Source organism: Geotrypetes seraphini, chromosome 3 (assembly GCF_902459505.1).
Source record: "Geotrypetes seraphini chromosome 3, aGeoSer1.1, whole genome shotgun sequence".
NCBI classification, from domain to species: domain Eukaryota; kingdom Metazoa; phylum Chordata; class Amphibia; order Gymnophiona; family Dermophiidae; genus Geotrypetes; species Geotrypetes seraphini.
Window position 1 is genome coordinate 369309139 of NC_047086.1, and position 18907 is coordinate 369328045.

The following is an 18907-nucleotide window of genomic DNA, read 5'->3' on the forward strand; positions in this document are numbered from 1 at the left end:
TGCCCGATTTAACTAGATTCACCAATTCACTTTGGTGAATCGATTTGTTTCCTTAAAAAAAAAATCAGACTTGCTGATTCAATGAGTCCTGAGTATCCTCTCCTAAAGCAGCAGCTGTGGTGAACAGGCTGCTCCCGGCCTGTCTGCCGAGGTTTTCCCTCTGCCACATCACTGATAACATGGCACAGAGAAGCCCTGGTGGGCAGGCCGAGAACAGCCTGTTTACTGCTGCTGTTTTAGGAGACCCAAAAGTTGCTGTCTCACTTGGGGGGAGGGGGGCATGTATAGATAGGGAAGTGCTGCACAGGGAGATAGGAGGAAGGAATGGAATTCCATTTTCACCCGCTGAATCTTGCCGCGCCAGCTGTGTCAGAATCTAATCTCATTGCTGTCTTGTCGTCTTTTCACCTCTTCCCTTCCCCTGTGCCACCAACTTTTCTTTCTATTCTCCCCTGTACTCCAATGTTTGCTTCTTTGGGTTGCGATATCGGCAGCAATTCCCACACATTGCTTGCCACTAACCCGGAAGTCTTTCCGTGGCAGAGGGGAGAGAGAGAGAGAGAGAGAGAAAGAAAAAGAGTGGGAAAGAAAAAGAAATGTTGGATATGGCAGTGGAAGGAAAGGACTCAGACGAAAGGTGAGAGCACAGAAAAAGAATAAAACGTCAAATCGACAGGAGACCCACACTCTGATGAGGTTTGGTTCTGAAGCGGCTCACCATAGCTGTAATAGAAGTGAATAGGAGAACCAGGCTTCCGCTGTCAGTGGTGCACATGGAGGATCGCTCAGTCAGGGTAAGTTTTACTGCATTTTTGGGTTCCTCTCCAGAGTGTCCTTTTAATGAAGGTTTATTATTAGAAATGTACATCTTCTATATTAGTGACTGCAAATTTGAGACCTGTTTGACCTTTTTTTTTGCTCATCAGCTAGTGTTAGTATTTGTGCGGCCCCAGATCTTTTTGTTCCAATGTAGCCCATGGAAGCCAAAAGATTGGACACCCCTGGTGTAGGCGGTCAAGGAGTGGAGTTGGCATATAACCAATAGTAGTCCTATCTTTGGTCAGTTTAACTTAAGCAGTTAAGGACTGAGTAATGACACTTATCTAGTTAAGAGCTAGTGGTTCTCAGATATCTGGATATTTAACGCCAGTACCCAGACATGGCCAGGCATAATTTTTGTGGCAGCAGACAATGTTTAAAGACATCAGTGATCACTGCTGGCTAAATATCAATCCCTACATATGTACCCTTATATTTCAAATATTGCATGCATGCCATTACACCTCTGCCTCCACTCCACCCGCAAGAGTGTCTACAACACATCTATAAGGAGATATGATCTTTCTTTGTGCATATTTCTTCTACGCTTATATGCCCACACACTTTTATAATCCCTTTGCTATATTATTAATGGTTTAAATGCAAAAAAAGGTATTATAAAATCATCCCTCCAAATTTACAGTTTCTATGTTGTGCTTAAAATCAAGAATTTAGAAATGGGTTGTTGGCCTAATAGCCTACTGCAGTGGTTCTTAAACCTGTCCTGAGGGATCCCAGCCAGTTGAGTTTTCAAGATATCCCCAGTGAATATGCATGAGAGAAATCTGCAGGCCTACTACCTATTTTATATGCAAATCTCCCTCTTGCATTTTCATTAGGGATATCTTGAAAACCCAACTGGCAGGGGGTCTTCCCAGGACAGGTTTAAGAACCACTAGCCTAGTAGTCGTATATTAAACTACCATGTAAAATATCTGAATTCCAGCTCCTTCAGTAGTGTTCTCAGTTCTAAGTGAGGAGACAAAGCAAGGTATTCCTTTTTAAAATGATGTCTTTGATTGGTCATAAAACAAAATGAACAAGTACTTTAAGAAGCTGTGTAGTATTTTTTGGCCACTAAAGACTGTTGTGGTTAAATTGGGAAAATAGCACAAAATTACCGTGATAAGAAAACTGGATTCAAAGGCACTGATCTCTCTATTTTTGTTCCCCTACTACCACTTCCATTAGACAACTAGCTGCTTTAAAAATGGTGAGCAATACCTGCCTAGATCAGGAATATATATAACTAGACCGGGTATGGTACCAAGTAAAACTGAAAGGATTAAGAATGATGGAAGACTATGGGCTCCTTTTACAAAGCCGCGCTAGGGCCTTAATGCGTGGAATAGTGTGCGCTAAATTGCTGCGTGTGCTAGCTGCTACCGCCTCCTTTTGAGCAGGCAGTAAATTTTCAGCTAGCGCGCGCTAATCTGGTGCGTGCGCTAAAACGTTTAGCGCACCTTCGTAAAAGGAGCCCTATAAAAGATAAAAAAGATGAGAAATTTTTCAAAATAAGTAATTAATTTTTTTAATGAATTCACCTATTGAACTGGAGTAAAATTAGGGCTTATCTGATAATTTTCTTTCCCTTTGGTCACAGTAGACAAATCTAGATAAATGGGTTGTATCCATCTACCAGCAGGCAGAGATAAAAAGCACTAAGCTGCATGAGATGTACAAGATGGCATGTTCCCTGGCTTCCCAGTATTACTTGTAACAAAGGAGAAGAAACATAACTATCAACTATCGAAACTACACCTACTCCATCCTCTTACAAATCCATTGCTTTTCAGCAAAAAAACAACTGCATCACGAAAATAACTGGAATAAACTTCTATGAAACGCAGAATGGAGACAAAGGGACACATTTGGAATAAAGCCACAAACTAGCAGCTGAAAAGAAAATCAGGATCGGACCCTAGATTTGTCTGCTGTGATTAAAGGAAAGAAAATTACCATATTTTTCGTTCCATAAGATGCACTCCCCCTCCCAAAAAAGTGAGTGGAAATGTCTGTGCATCTTATGGAGCGAATACAACAATCTTTTATCGCCCCCCACCCCCCATGAGAACTGATGGCAGCCATTCATAGAGCAGTGCGGGGCCAGGCTGGAGCATGAAAGCTCACTCTTGCCTTGTGCGCCACTGGCCGCAAGATATGAGGAGGCAGCTGTCCAGCGAGGGAGAGGCAGGAGCGCTGAAAGCTTGCTCCTACCGTTACACCGCTGGACCACCAGAATTTAAAGGTAACGGGGGGGGGGGAGAGGGCTGGGACAGCCTAACATTTAGACCTGCCCTACCACTGGAACTGCCCTGTACACTGGCCTACAACTAGACCACCAGAGGGGGACAGGGTGCAGAGCCTGGTAGGGAGAGAGGCTGGCTGCATAGCCTGGTAGGGTAAGGAGGGAAGGGGGCTGGGTGCAGAGCCTGGTAGGGTGTGAGGGGGGCTGGGTTCAGAGCCTTGCAGGGCAAGGAGGGAAGGGGCTGGGTGCAGAGCCTGATAGGGAAGGGGTACAGAGGGCAGAGCCTGGCAGGGAGTGAGGAAGGCTGGGTGCAGAGCCAGGTATATTTTATTAAATATATTAGTACACAATTTGGTTCAGAAAGTTTTTTTTTTCTTGTTTTCCTCCTGTAAACCTAGGTGCATCTTATTGTCGGGTGCATCTTATAGTGCGAAAAATATAGTAGCTAAGTCCTAATTTTACCTTCCCTGTAATCAGCAGCAGACGAATCTAGATGAATGGAATGTAGCAAAGCAATCCTCAACTAGAGAGGACAAATATAAATACCCCCCACCCTCCAAGATAACCAACGCTCTGGACCATCGCCTGAAATCATAATGCCATTGTACAGGTTGATGGTGACACCTCATCTGGAGTACTGTGTTCAGTTTTGGAGGCCACATTATCAAAAGGATGTGAAGAGAATGGAGTCGGTTCAGCGTATAGCCACTAAGATGGTCTCAGGACTTAAGGATCTCCCATATGAAGAACGTCTAAGCAGGCTGCAGTTATATTCCCTCGAAGAACGCAGAGAAAGAGGTGACATGATAGAGACATTCAAATATCTTATGGGCCGTATTGAGGTGGAGGAAGATATTTTCTTCCTTATGGGTCCTACGGCAACCAGAGGGCATCCGCTCAAACTCAAGGGTGGGAGATTTCATGGTGACATCAGGAAATACTTCTTCACCGAAAGAGTGGTTGATCGATTGAATGGTCTTCCACGTCAGGTAGTTGAGGCCAGTAACACACTCGGCTTCAAGGGACGATGGGATAAAAATGTAGGTTCGCTCAGGGGAAATGCTTAAAAAAGAGGGTTCTTGTTGAGGAAGGGTTCTTGGAGTGGGTTCGCTCCAGGAAATTCTCAGAGGGAGGGTTCTTGTTGAGGGAGGGTTCTTCGAGTGGGCAGACTTCTTGGGCCAATGGCCCTTTTCTGCCATCATACTCTATATGTTTCTATCGCTTTCCGCCGTCACATCCACTCTATAATGCTTAGCAAAGGTATGCACCAATGACCAGGTGGCTGCTTGACAAATCTCCTCTAAAGAAAATGCCCATGACTGTGTCCATGAAGTTGCCATAGCTCTGTCAGAATGTGCCCTCAATGCCAGCAGTGCTGACTTACCTGCTAAGACACAGGCGGATGAAATTGCCTCCCGAATCCATCATGCAATGGAGGTTTTGGAAGCTGCCCCACCAAAAAGAACAAACAAGTGATCCTAATGGCAAAACTCATTCGTCACACACAGATACCTGTGCAACACCCTGCAAACAAGGAGAGAAGAAACTCTAACTGATTCAAATGAAATGCCAACATAATCTTAGGCAAAAAATTGCACAGTGCAATTAGTAACCCCAGCCTCCGAGAAGTGTTATCTGCTTCTGGAGCCTCTGTCGGCATGGCTCTGGAAGCAAATCCTGGTCTACAGCCATGTTGAACATAACTCCCAGGTACTCCAAGTGCTGGGTCAGCTCTAAGTGACTCCTTTTGAAGCTAACTATCCATCCCAAGTCCTGCAGGAGTTGGACTACTCTTAAGACAGTCAGTTTGCCCTCTTCCCTCGATAAGGCCCTGATTAGCCAATCATCCAAAGGTGATGGTGGTGGATCCCTGTCTTGTGTGCTACCACCATCACCTTGGTAAAGGCATGAGGCGCTTTGGCAAGGCCAGAGTGGAGAACTGGAAATGCTGCTTCAGTACAGTACATGGAATCACAAGTACCTCCTGTGAGCCAGAAAAATGGGAATGTGGAGATAGGCCATCGTCAAATTGAGGGAGGCAATAAGTTTCCCAGGCGCCACCACCGCAATGACCAAACGGTCTCCATGCAGAAGCGCGATACTTTCAGTGCAGCACTGATCGACTTGAGGTCCAGAATTGGCCTCCGATTGTCTGAGCTTTTCTTTGACACTATGAAGTATATGGAGTATCTGCCAGAGCCTTCATCTAGAACTGGCTCTATGGCACTAAGATCAAGGAGCCTGTGCACTGTTGCTTGAATTCTCTCTTGCTGTCCAGGGAAGCTACAAAGAGATCCTGAAACAGTATGCCTGGGACTGCCTACCGGCATCTTTTGACTGGTCTTGAAGTCCCCTAAATCCTTCACCAGCTTTTCCAGGTCCTTGCCTAAAAGCAGCTTCCCCAAAAGCGAAACTTCATAAGACGCTGTTTGGATGCTGTCTCTGCTACCCAGTATGCAGCCATAGCACATGCAGTACCGTAGCCACCAAGGCCATCTGCTTCAGCCATGGAATCTGCCAAATGTGGATGTTCAACAACAGGGGCCAAAGCTGACTCTGAAATCTGTTGCACTCAAGATAGACATGCTCTCACAGCATATGAGCTACAGCAAGACACCTGCAAGGAAAGAGCTGCCACCTCAAAGACCATCAGAGATCCTGAGGATCCTTAAGAGTGATACCATCTTCGACAGAAGAGTAGTCTTCTTAGTGACTGCTGCCAAGGAGTTCACCTTAGGCCATCTATACACTTGTCCAGCTTCTCTCTGGGCAGCGGATAATGATGCGTCATAGCTCATGCTACCTTCAAACCAGTGTCAGGGGAAGACCATGAAGCTTGATTAATTGCTGGATGGTCTCATGAACCAGAAAAGGCCTAGGTGGCCACCTGGAGACTGCTATCTTGGGATTTGAAGTAGACAGGACGGAAGCCTCTAGATCCGCAATATTAAGGGCTTCCAGCGCTCAGACAATGAAGGACAGAAGCACATCCCTGTGAAACACCCGCACTGCCAACGGGTTGCAAGATTTCACCATTAAGGACTCACCATCCTTCTCTGTGTCCACCGAATCCGCAGCCTCCGACCATACCAGGAAAGCAAGATCAACCAAAGTTTTTTCATTTTTGCTGCTGACTCTCCCAGGGGATCCTGTAGAAGAGAAGACCCCTTGAAGTACAGGTTGTGCCTACTTCAGGAAATAGGCCTGGTGAAGTAGCAAAACATATTCAGGGGAAAAACCTGGCTGCTGCCCAGCACCTAGAGCTCTTAATGTGCCTAAATCTTGAATCTGCACTCCTTCCGAGGACAGTCCCCACCAACAAGAGGGACCTCTGAATTCTCCACGGGAACAACAGCCACACGGAATAACCTGGCCTAGCTGCATCATGACCCACTTCATGTGCCCACAGCACAAGAACTGCACTCCCCTGATGCTGCTCACTACTTCCCACAGCGGGAACAATGCTTGACTAAGTAGCCATCATTGGCCCAAACCGCCACTGTCATTTACTTCCAACCACTGTGGTCATGTGGTAGGCCTCACTGTGTTCCCATGGCTAGAGACCTCGGGAAATCAACAAAATGGTGCCGGCCCCTGCCGTCTACCGAACCACTCCGGCCTGGAATAGCATACAGACAAGGCAAGATCTCACAGGAGGAGAATTACTGGTAAGATTGTCACAGTGCCTCCGTTTTTGGTTGGGTTGTTTTTTTTTTTTTTTTTTTGGGGGGGGGGGGGAATTTCAATAGGGCCAGCACAGGGCTGCAGACTGTGCGTGTGGCCTGATCCCCACACTCAACTGAATTACCTAAAGCCATCAAGCAGAAACAAAGCCAGGAGCTGATCATATCTATCCACTCGCCTGCTGAAGACAGAGTGTTCTGGGAAGCCAGGGAGAGTGCCATCATATATATATCTCATGCAGCTTAGTGCTATCTCTACCTACTAGTAGATGGATACAACCCATTCATCTGGATTTGTCTACTACTGATGACAGGGAAACATGATTTATATTTTAGGATTTTGAGTAATACAGTGTGTTTTAATATCTTACAGCAATTAGTCCATACCATACCTCGAACTGTCCCAATGAACTCTTCTAACTGCAGCAAAAGATCTTCATCTCTCTCAAAGTCATAGAAATGATGTTCTACCCAGTGTCGACATACATTTAGAACACTACATTAGTAAAGGAAAAAAACAAGAAAATTACAACACCTTGGCTCATCTTGATCAGAATAAAGGTTTTACAATAAAAGATAAAGAAGGTAGGAGTGGATTGCCCTTCAATATTCCATGATGTACTATCCACACTATTACATAAGACATAAAACAAAAAAAAACACGTATAAATGCACCAAGTATAGGATTGAAGCAAGAATACTATATAGAATGATTGCATATAAAAGATAAGTAGTACATGGGTACAAGAAAAATGAATTATGCAGAGTACCAACTAGGGACTGGGGTGAGAATGAAAGTGGGAAGGAAAACAATCTGTAATAATGGTGAACTCTGGGGAAGGAATGCATTATAATAGAAGCCGACAGGGAAAACTACGATTGCTATATACAGCCATTTTGGGTGGTTAGTGGTGGCAAATATTCTATCATTCATAAGAATATGGTATCAATCTATTTTTGATCCTAAATGAATTATCCATCTCTTCTCCATATTATATTGTCTGCTCATTTAAATATTTAAGTCATTTTGCTAACTCACATTTTCCTGTGATTTAGCAAACAGTTTGGAATTGTTAGAATAAATGGAAGTATTGATGTGTGTGCATTCCTTAGATCATAGCAGCTTACCCCCTCTTCTACTAAACTGCGCTTGCGGTTTTAGCGCAGGGAGCTGCGCTGAATGGCCCATGCTGCTCCCGACGCTCAAAGAGTTATGATTGTCGAGGGCAGCGTGGGTCATTCAGTGGGGCTCCTGGTGCTAAAACCACTAGCGCAGTTTAGTAGAAGAGGCCCTTAATGTTAGATTATGGGTTAGATTTTGCTACTTTTAATAGGATAATGTATTTGATTAATTATGTTATTTAAGTTATGAGATTTTCAATGTGCTTATTTTACCATGTATTTATTGTAATGCTATATTATAAATCATTTTATATCCCACATTTCATAGCTAGTGTATTAAAGTCAATAAATCAAGTTAAATCAAAGAATAGTACTAGTTCAAACACTAACTCCTTTGAAACACTACTTGTTATGTTATTCCAGGTACAGCCAAACCTGATTTAACAGATAAATTGCTGGCATCTATGTATGTATGGCACAGTTACTTACTGTAACAGCTGTTATCCGGGGACAGCAGGCAGATATTCTCACATGTGAGTGACGTCATCCACAGAGTCTGGTACAGACAGTGCTAAAAGTGTACTGTCACTTTAAACTTCTTAAGAAGCGGCATCATATACAATGTTCTTTGAAATTACTTCATGGTCTTTTGCCTGACATTTCCTATTTTGAAATGGGTTATAAATTTCTATGTAGGTTATGTATAGGATCTTGGCGTGCATTTAGAGCAACACTTGTCCCTACGGGCTCTTGCCCGAAGTGTGGTCACCCATAGACCACCCTTTCTCACATGTTATGGGAGTGCCCACTGGTGCGCACTTTTTGGTCTGCTATTATTTCCAACGTTAGCAGAATGTGGCACACTAGGTGGCACTATAATTATTACAGTCTCTTTTGGCTTTTTGACCATCAGCATCCTATGCCTAGAGTTTCCCAGTTCTTAAACATTGCTTCCTTTAGTAAAGAAAGAAGAGCTCTTTAGGAAGCTCATCAAAATCCAACGCTTCAAGGAGCTCTGCTTTTGGTTCAGTGTCTGACTCTAACTTAGCAGACAAAACTTTTCCTATCTGCCTGATAAACTTGGTGAAAGATAATCCCTCAGGTAGTAATCTGCAACTGGGTGGTGGAGGAGATGGATCTAATGGGATGCCATACAGTTCTGAACAATGTGGGTTCAATATCAGTATCAGTATGGAAAGAGACCTGAATCAACATCCTGAACTCCAGGAAACTCTCTATAAGAAGAAGATGGAAATGGATACTTTTTGGCATGGGGAGTATGATAATGATGAGAATGTCGAGAAGAACTCCTGTGATGTCAGTACCAGTCAGATGAAGTTAGACGTTGAGAATGTGTAGATCTTGACATGTCAAGGTAAATGCAAACCACTACCACGTGATGCTCTCTTGGATTTGGTAGAAGATTGATGATTGGTACTGTGGGATCTCAATGTCCTTCGAAAAGGTATAGGTTTACTTGGAGAGTGAAGTCCTGTACCTTGGAGCTTCAATGCACCATGCGCAGGCTGGGCCGATACAGAGGGAGTCAGTACAAGCACCAGTGCCGCATCTACTTTAAACAGCACATTTAGCTCCTGTTGAAAGAACTCCTTTAGTTGGTCCTGAAAGGATTGCACCAGTACTGTTGGCTCAACAGCCAGAACCCATCGATGCTGCAGGGTGCTGAAGGGTGGGTGCTTCAATGAGGAAGCACACCCTGCACCGAAGGAGATTGATGATGTTGTTAACGCTTGGCATGCATAGAGGGACTTGATGCTGAAGATGCATGCTGTCAGCCCCGCTTTACACGGATAACTGTCAGCATTTTCTGTTGGCCTAACCAATGTTAGCAAAGGTCTATGGGAGATTATATCAATCATATCTGTTCTTGGACATGCCTAAATTATCAGTGCTTAAAAGTAAAAAGGACCTTGGCACAGCCCTGAGGTTCAACAGATGTGCTAAGATGTGCCAAGGTCCTGTACTTAAGATAGACAACGGCCCCAGCTGTATGGTCAATAAGAAGCCATTGTCAGAGTGATACTGGAAATTAACATTAACTCCAGTCTATGAGGGACAGTTTCTCTTTTCTTTTCTAGTCTCTCACACCCCACACACCTTATTTACCATTGTTTCAAATAGTTTACAGAATAATATGGATACTTAACCACAATTCCATATTTAGAAGAAGTCTCAAACTGATAAATACAGGAGGTTAAAATCCTTAACTTTCTTTCTGGAGCCTTGACCACACTTCTTCTCTCTCTCTATTTTCTCTGGATTTTTGCTCATCCTCCTGTCTTCTCACACAGCCTCTCACTTATCCAGACACACATTAATGTAGGTAAACTGTCCTTTCTCTTTCACACACAGAAGCCATCTAAATCTACTCTGTATTTTTAAAGCTTATTTCTCTTTCTTTTTGTACTTTAGTACCAAGCATATTTTTAATTTATCTTTCTTATAAGCACATCATCTCTGCTGTATTAAGTCTATTTCTGTACAATATATTCTTTATGCAACCACTCTTGGCTATCATTATCATTAATTTCACTTTCTGCTGAACCTCCTGAGGGCGCTGAACCCAGGACCTGGCGGATTATAAGGCCGCCACCTTACCTACTGAGGGCTTGTCTGGTGCAGCACCCCCTGCAAAACCTTACACATGCAATGCTGATTGAGATGATGCAGGAACTGAGTCAGACACCGAGGGAAAGCGTTGATGCAGGTACTGATGGTATCGATTTGTCACCGAAGGCCATGGCCATTCCAAAAAGCTTCTCTTGCTGGATGCGTTGAGCCTTAAGAGAGTATTTTTGTAAAGTAGAACAGTGTATACAAGAGTCTACTTTATGCTCTGACCACAGACACTGAATGCACCAGTTGTGCGGATCAGTAATCGATATAGGCCGTTGGCAATGAGAGCACTTCTTGAATCCGCTAGAAGGCCTCGATATAAGAGGAAAAATCTCAGTGGCAAGGTAAAAAAAAAAATGCAATGGTTGCAACACCAAGTTACCGAAAAAAAGAAAAAAATTCCCGGAGGGAAACTGGCTTGAAGTCCTGAGGATTTTGAGAGTCAAAAATTTGATGAAAAAATACTATAGTCAAAAATAAGAACAAAGAAATAAAACACTAGTAATAATAAAAGAAAAGAAAATGAGCCAAAAAGGCTAAGAAATGTTGATGGGAAAGCAACTTATAAGGATGGAGTCCAAACACATCTTCTTCGCTCTACAGAAAACGAAGAACTGAGAAACCGCGAGCCGACATCAGGCAGAAAGGCATTTGCACATGCTGGTAGTCTCAAAGCTTCTTAAGAAGTTTAAAGTGACAGTACATTTTTAGTACCCACATGTGAGAATATGCTGCCTGCTTGTCCAATTATAAGATGACACTAGTTATTTGACAGTCATGGCTAAGATATCAGAATTCAGAAGCAGTATAATTCCAACTGGCTTGAGGGTAGGCTTCAGAGGGTAATGGTGAATGGCACCCCCTCCGAAACGACGGAGGTGATCAGTGGAGTGCCACAGGGCTCCGTCCTGGGCCCGATCCTGTTCAACATCTACATAAGAGACTTGGCAGAAGGTCTCCGAGGTAAAATAACATTATTCGCTGATGACGCCAAACTAAGCAATGTAGTGGCCAAGAGTACAACAGACAAAAACTCAATGCCCGACAACATGATGCACGACCTACTACTACTGGAGCGCTGGTCTAGGTCCTGGCAACTCAGCTTCAATGCCAAAAAATGCAAAGTCATGCACCTGGGCAGCCATAATCCATGCAAGACTTACACCCTAAATGGCGAGATCCTAACAAGAACTGAAGCAGAGCGTGACCTAGGGGTGATCGTCAGTGAGGACATGAAGGCTGCCAATCAAGTGGAGCAAGCTTCCTCCAAAGCAAGGCAAATCATAGGTTGCATACGCAGGAGTTTCGTCAGCTGTAAGCCTGAAGTCATTATGCCATTGTATAGATCCATGGTGAGACCACACCTGGAGTACTGTGTGCAATTTTGGAGGCCGCATTACCAAAAAGATGTGCTGAGACTAGAGTCGGTGCAGAGAATGGCAACCCGGATGATCACGGGTCTCAAGGATCTCCCTTACGAGGAAAGGCTGGATAAGTTACAGCTCTACTCACTCGAGGAACGCAGAGAGAGGGGAGATATGATCGAGACGTTCAAGTATCTCACGGGTCGCATCGAAGTGGAAGAAGATATCTTCCTTCTCATGGGTCCCACGGCAACCAGGGGGCACCCGTGGAAAATCAGGGGAGGGAAACTGCACAGTGACACCAGGAAATTCTTTTTCACTGAGAGAGTGGTTGACCGCTGGAATAATCTTCCACTTCAGGTCACTGAGGCCAGCAGCGTGCCTGATTTTAAGGCCAAATGGGATAGATACGTGGGATCTATTCACTGAGTTAGGTGGGGAAGGGTCATTGCGGTGGGCAGACTGGATGGGCCGTGGCCCTTATCTGCCGTCTATTTCTATGTTTCTATGTCTATAATTCCAAAACAATGTTTCTTAATAAATGATTTGTAATATCTCGCACATTAGAGGTTTTAAATTGAAATGTCTAATTTTCATATTAAACAGACACCTCCCCCTCAATTAGTCCAAAGACAAATAAACCAGATAAAGACCATATGGCCTATCCAGTCTACCCATCCATCTCATCTACTCTCCCTTTCACTCCCTTAGAGATCCTTTGTATTTGTCCCAAGCTTTCTTAAATTGAGATACAGGTTTTGTCTCTACTACTTCCACTGGGAGGCTGTTCCACAAATTCACCATCCTTTCTACTACAGTACTCCCCCAATATGGTTTTTCGCCTGGGAAAGCAGAAGAGGACAGCTGGAGTACCAGCGAGTGCAGGAAATCACTTGCAGTATGCTCCGACAGCCTCTTCCTGCACTAAAGTCAGGCTTTGACACACAGCTCCTGATTGGTGAAGCCCAACTTTAGCACAGGAAGTCACATTTTTGTCACTGACACAGTGCTCTGGAATGCCTCGCCTGTTAATATCTGCAAAGAACCCAGCCTCAAAAATTTTTAAATAGCTATAAAAACATACATTTTTGAACATGTATTCTCCGAATGAATATACAGTTTTTCAATGACAACAGTCAGTGTCTAAGTTCCCCCTTCCCCTCTCTCTCGTACTCTCCACCCAAATGATCTTGTAATGAACAATTCTTTCCTATCCAAATGATTGTAGTTCCCTGCTCTATTTCCAGTGTTTTAGTTTGTACACCGCCTTGCTCTGTGCAGTTCAGTTAAAGGCGGAATAGCAAGTACTAAATAAAATAAAGATCAAAATTTTGTCACCCTCAGCATTTCACAATACTGTTGAACACCCTTCTGGGACAGGGACCACTCTCCTGGATCTAGGGTCTGATGACTGAGATAGATGGCCTGGTCATTCTCACCCTTGCTAAGTGAACTGAAGGTATGGCCTGCAAGTGGGCCTCCACCCACTGGAATAACCACCGAGCTTCCAGTTGTAACTGAGCACTCCTATAGTCTTCCCTATTGATGTATAACCATCACCATGACATCTGAGAAGATCCTGGTCTTTCTGGATTGCTTCTGAGATGGGAGACTTTTTACACAGGATGGAAGACTGCTGCCTGCATTCAACGTGAGTCATGGGCTAACAAACTGGCTTATTCTGGATGCTAACTGCGTGCCCAAGTGCTTAAGTTTCAATTCCATGCTGCACAGACATATTTCCAAGGACACCATCAAAGCTGTGAAAGTGCAGCTCAGCAGAGTACTCCATATATGGCCACAGGGATCCGGGAGCTGATATGTCCCAAAAGGGGAACTGGCATACCCATATGAAGAAAAGAAAGTTTGAGAAATATTCCTGTTATGGGCACCCCCGGGGAGGAAAGAGGCGTGGACTGGGGGTGGGAAAGGCAGGCGGCATATTTGCACCTATAGGGATGATACACGAACAGAACAGGAGGTGTGTTTTTCAGGACACAGAAAAACTTCATGCTTTTTCTAGGGTGGAGCAGAGAGCTCAACATACATTCAGAAATGTGCTGGCCTGTCTGTATAATCTCGTTACTGTATTTCCAGGCTGATAATACAAGTTTCTTTCTGGTATGCTCATGTTGCTATAATTTTTTATACTTTACTAACAATAAAAGTATTGTCTGTTTTGGAATATACAATGCACGTCTGTGGTCATTCCTCTAGGAAGGATTCATTGAAGTGGTAAAGCAGCCAGCCACTTCACTTCCAAGGTCTGCAGGGCTAGACAAATGTCTCCAAGTTCCAATCTGTTGATGGATCATTTTTTCTTCGAGGGTAACCAGCGGCCCTCAACCAGCCAACCCTCGAAATGACTTCCCCAGCTATACAGACTGGCATCTGTCATTAGTATCACCCAAGACGAGATGCAAAGGCACTCCCTTGGATAACGTTTCCGTCTGGAGAACCACTGTAAGCTGAGATGCGTTTCCGCTATCAAGGGTAACAGCATTTAAAGCGAGGCTACTGTCAGAAACCAGCAGGACAACAGAGCATTTTTCAGGGGGCTTTTATTTATTTATGAATTGCTATACCATCTTTAACTGAACCAAGCAGAGCAAGGCGGACAGCCCTCAGTTTTGAGGTGTTGGCTGAGGGCTGTCCGCTTTTGATTTCAATTTCCAGTGTTTTCAGCAACATTCAGTATTTTCTTTACAACTCCCATTGGTTTTTTATGTTTATATGGTTATTGTGCTGTGAACCAGGTCGAAAGTGTAGTTTTAATGGTGAGAATGTCCAGCATCTGACACTGTAGTTTCAGTTCAGGAGGCTCTGAAAGGAAAACATGGCCTTCTGCCGTCCTAAAGAATATTCCCAGATAGTCTAGGGATTGGGCCGGCTCCAGATGACTTTTCCAGAAATTGATGATCCACCTCAGGGTCAGCAACAGCTGCACTAATTGTGCCACTGATTTGTGGCCTAATGCTTTGGACGGGGCTCTAATTAGCCAATCATCCAAGTATGGTTGTACCTGAATCCCTCTGCAATGGAACTGAGTCTTGGGCAGGGGAACACCCCTGAGCCGCCACCTAAATAACCCCCGATGCTGAAGCTCCTTTAAAACTTCAGATATGCTTCAAGCATTAAGTCATAAATTCAATGCACTGGATCGCCCAAGGACCTCAGCAGGGGCACATACTGTCTCCTCCTGGATTGAGAAGCCTCTGTGCATTTGCATCTTGTCGATCCCGAGTCACCTTCAGGAAGCTCTAGAAGGAATTTCAGACCCAACAACTGAGCTGATTGCAACTCCAATCCTTTGGAGGGACCAGAGGGGGCTAAGCCTAGCATTCCTGCCCCCTCTTCATGGGCCCCGTGGAACATGGATGCTCCTCAGCTCCACCTCTTCCCCTCCTGTTGTAAACTGCATGATAGAAGTCAGTGACTGCTCTTTCACCATTTTGTTATATATTTTGCATGTTTGTATGCACAATCCAGTACTGATCTGGGATATCCATATTAATAAATTCATATAACAAAACAGTAGAAGAGCAGCCACTGACTTGTATTATGCAGTTTACGATGGGAGGGGAAGAGGTGGCAAAAATAATTAGACATCACTGGGATATTGTGAAAATTCACCCAGTTTTCCATGAACAAAATATTTGGATTGCTTTCTGAAGATGTAATACCCTAAAAGAACTATTGAGACCTGCTTTACTACCAGCAAATCATGTAAAATCTTCATCAGAAAATTTAGGGCACTTTAGATGTGGTAACCGCACAACTTGCACATTCACTATTGAATTGAGCAGTTTTGTTAATCCTTGGGGCAAGAAAATTTATGCTTTACATAATCATATGGATAAGTAAAACGGAATTTATAGTATACTAGTTTTTAAGCCCGTTACTTTAACGGGTGCTAAAATAGATGTCTGTCTTTCCATCTTTCTTTTTGTCTTTCCCTGCCCCGTCTATCTTTTTTTTTTTCTTTCTTTCTCCTTGCCCGTCTATCTTTTTCTTTTTCTTTCTGTCTCCCTGCCTGTCTATCTTTTTTATTTATTTCTTTCTGTCTCCCTACCCCTATCTTTCTTTCTCTCTCCCTGCCCTGTCTTTTTTTTCTTTCTTTCTTTTTCTGTCTCGCCCTGCCCCCTGTCTCTTTCTCCCTTTCTTTCTGTCTCTCTCCCTCCCGCTGTCTTTCTTTCTGTCTCTCTTCCTGCCCCATCTATCCTTTTTTTTTTCTTTCTTTCTTTCAACCTTATATTGTAAAGAGGTGAGCTTAGACATATCTTTCTCATCGGGATATCTGGCACGCAGAGCTTTCCAGACAGAAGACCGGTAATTATTAAAGCGGTCTCCATCGAAATTCTTAATGTCTATAGTGTAATTGGCTATACCAACGTCGGCAAATATGTCGGTAGTGACTTTGCCGACACATTTTACCAACAGGGAGCGCACATCTCCTAAGGCCAATTCCCATTAAGAAGTGATCTGTTCAAATTTAGAAATCCAAGGGGATGCTCCAGCATGTAGGGGGGGAAGCTGGCCTTTCACAAAAAGCTTGTCTGCAAAGCTCCATGCAGAATATTCAGTTTTTATAGTGCCAGTATTGGTTTGTTTAGTAATAAGTGGAGCTTGAAGGGCTGGGGCTTGCGTAACAGAAACCCGAAGTTGCGAAGGGCCATCAATAGGGGAGGCCGGAGAGGCAGAAGCAGGTGTAGGGGGTTCTGCTGGTTGGCCATAAAATTTACGTTCATACTTTTCCCATACTTTATGGCCATCCTTCATATATTTAAGGTCCCAACCGGAATCATGAAAACCTTGACGTATACATAAGCAGGCAGTGTTCATGTGCTTAGTTTCAAAGGACCCGTCGCGGGGAAAGGGAGTCATTTGTGGAGCACAGGATTCTGTCCATCCAGCTAGATTGTCAAGCCAGGGGTAGACATAGTGAGAGGAGTGTTCTTGCTGGACTACAATTTGGCGGGGAGTAAGGCTGGATTGAAAATAGGTCCGAGCATGATCGGTAAACAGAGATCTAAGGGGAATAAGAAAGGGTCTGCTAGCACCATCAGAAAGATTAATATGTGGGGGAAGATGGATGCAATTACCATAAGTGGTACAATCTTGAGGGGTTTGGACAAGATTCAAGGCCTAGGCATACCCGACAATAAGGATGAATACAATTGAGGTCTATATGGACCTGGGCGTAACTAATGTGTGATTTTCTGCCACCGCAGTTTTCCTTTAAAGCACAATCAACTGGAGCCGGGCAAGAGTGCAATTTCCAATTAGGGGTAAAGCGGCTGGAGTACTAGATATTACCGGGGTAGCAGGGGTCAGTGTATCAAATGAGGTAAAACTCGAATTAGTAAGGGAAATGGGGGTACGTTGAAGAGGAGCAAAGGAAGGTGTGGCAACGTGAATACGTTGACTATCAAGGGTAGCACGTTGGGAATTAGGAGAAGAGAAAGGATAGCAATACGAGTGTGTTGACTATCGGGAGGGGTAAGGGAAGAAGGAGGGATACGGGGTGGCATAGCAGGCTGCATGGGAATACGGAAGGGAACTATACAACCATCTGACATATTTCTATGGGGAGGGAAAGAGATACACTGACCTGCCATAGAGCAATCAGAGGGGTCGGGGCATGAAGGTAGACGTAAACAAACACGACAACCAACAAGTTGACAATTATCATCATGAAATTGAGAAAAACTATAATGGGTAGACATACCGTGGCATTGGTCACCACGCACACAATCCTGAGGATTAGGGTATCCTGCAGGTGGGGAAGGACTATTATCTCGGGTTTCTGAAATAATGAGGCTAGGTGGGGCAGCACGTTCAGAGGGAAGATCATGAAACCATGGTTGTGTAGGAGAAGTGGAGGGCTGTATGAGGAGTTTTATGAGGGTCGGAGATCGGGTAGGTGTCGCAGTAAGGAAAGGTGCTTGAGAGGGTGAGGCATAAGGTGCCATTATGGAAGACCTAGAAGATGGTGGAGCAACTTGAGCAGCTGCTGCAGCTAGCACTTCTGCTCGATTAAGGGGCCACCTTTTGGTTGGCCAAGGGAGGGTTAAACCATCAGAGATATTCTTATGTGGAGGAGTGATAGTGCATGTGCCGGAGGCAGTACAGTCTTGGGGGTCAGGGCATGATGGTAAGGAGCGACAAACACGACAATAGGCCCTTATACAATAAGGGGCACCATGCATCTGGGCAAAACTATGGTGCTCCAGAAGACTATGACATTTATTTGGAAAAAAAACAATCAACGGATTTAGGGCAACCAACCTTCAAGTTAGATGCAGAAACAATCGGGTTCTGGAATACCTCAGGATCTTGAAGCATCTGAGGTATAAGCGCACAAGTGTCACGACAAATGTTAGCTGCTCACATTTACTGTCAACTTACCCCACGAACCACAGATCTCCAATATCAGACTATGCGTCCTCGCAAAGATCTATTTGCTGAAATTCTTACTGATACATTTATTGAATTCCAACAATTCAAAATCAATACTTTTCCACCAACTGATTTCTTGCTCTTATATATCCCACCACCAATGCGGCGAGATATCTTTGACTCTTTACAGTCATTATTATTTGATTTTAATTCATCATCTAACAATGCAATACTACTCGGTGACCTTAATATCCATTTAGATGACATATCTAATCCTTGGACAGAAGAATTCTCAGAACTAATTACCAATTTAAATCTTATTTCATTGATTAAAGTACCAACTCACTCTGCAGGTCATACACTAGATACACTCATAACTTCCACAACCTTGAACGAAACTATTTCTAATCTCAAAATTACCCCTGTCCCCTGGACAGATCATTCACTCATCACATTGGACTTTCAATTTAAATTTGTTAAGAACAACTACTACTCAAAATCAATCACCTATCGTGATTATAACAAAATAGAACTTTCATCCATTACAACAACATTTAACTTAAAAATAGAAGATTTTTGTCTCTTACCAATTGACGAACAAATTAAAGTTTGGTCCTCTACCACGGAAGACTTAA

At 43.8% G+C, this 18907-nt stretch overlaps 1 protein-coding gene across 2 annotated transcripts in view; it reads right to left on the reverse strand.

The window, feature by feature from the left end:
* Positions 1 to 18907, reverse strand: part of SOS1 (SOS Ras/Rac guanine nucleotide exchange factor 1) — a 311664-nt gene that overhangs the window by 111614 nt on the left and 181143 nt on the right. For both annotated transcript variants that reach the window (XM_033937170.1, XM_033937172.1), the window contains one exon: positions 7143 to 7246. In XM_033937170.1, the coding sequence (XP_033793061.1) occupies positions 7143 to 7246 (104 nt within the window). The remainder of the gene's footprint in view (positions 1 to 7142; positions 7247 to 18907) is intronic.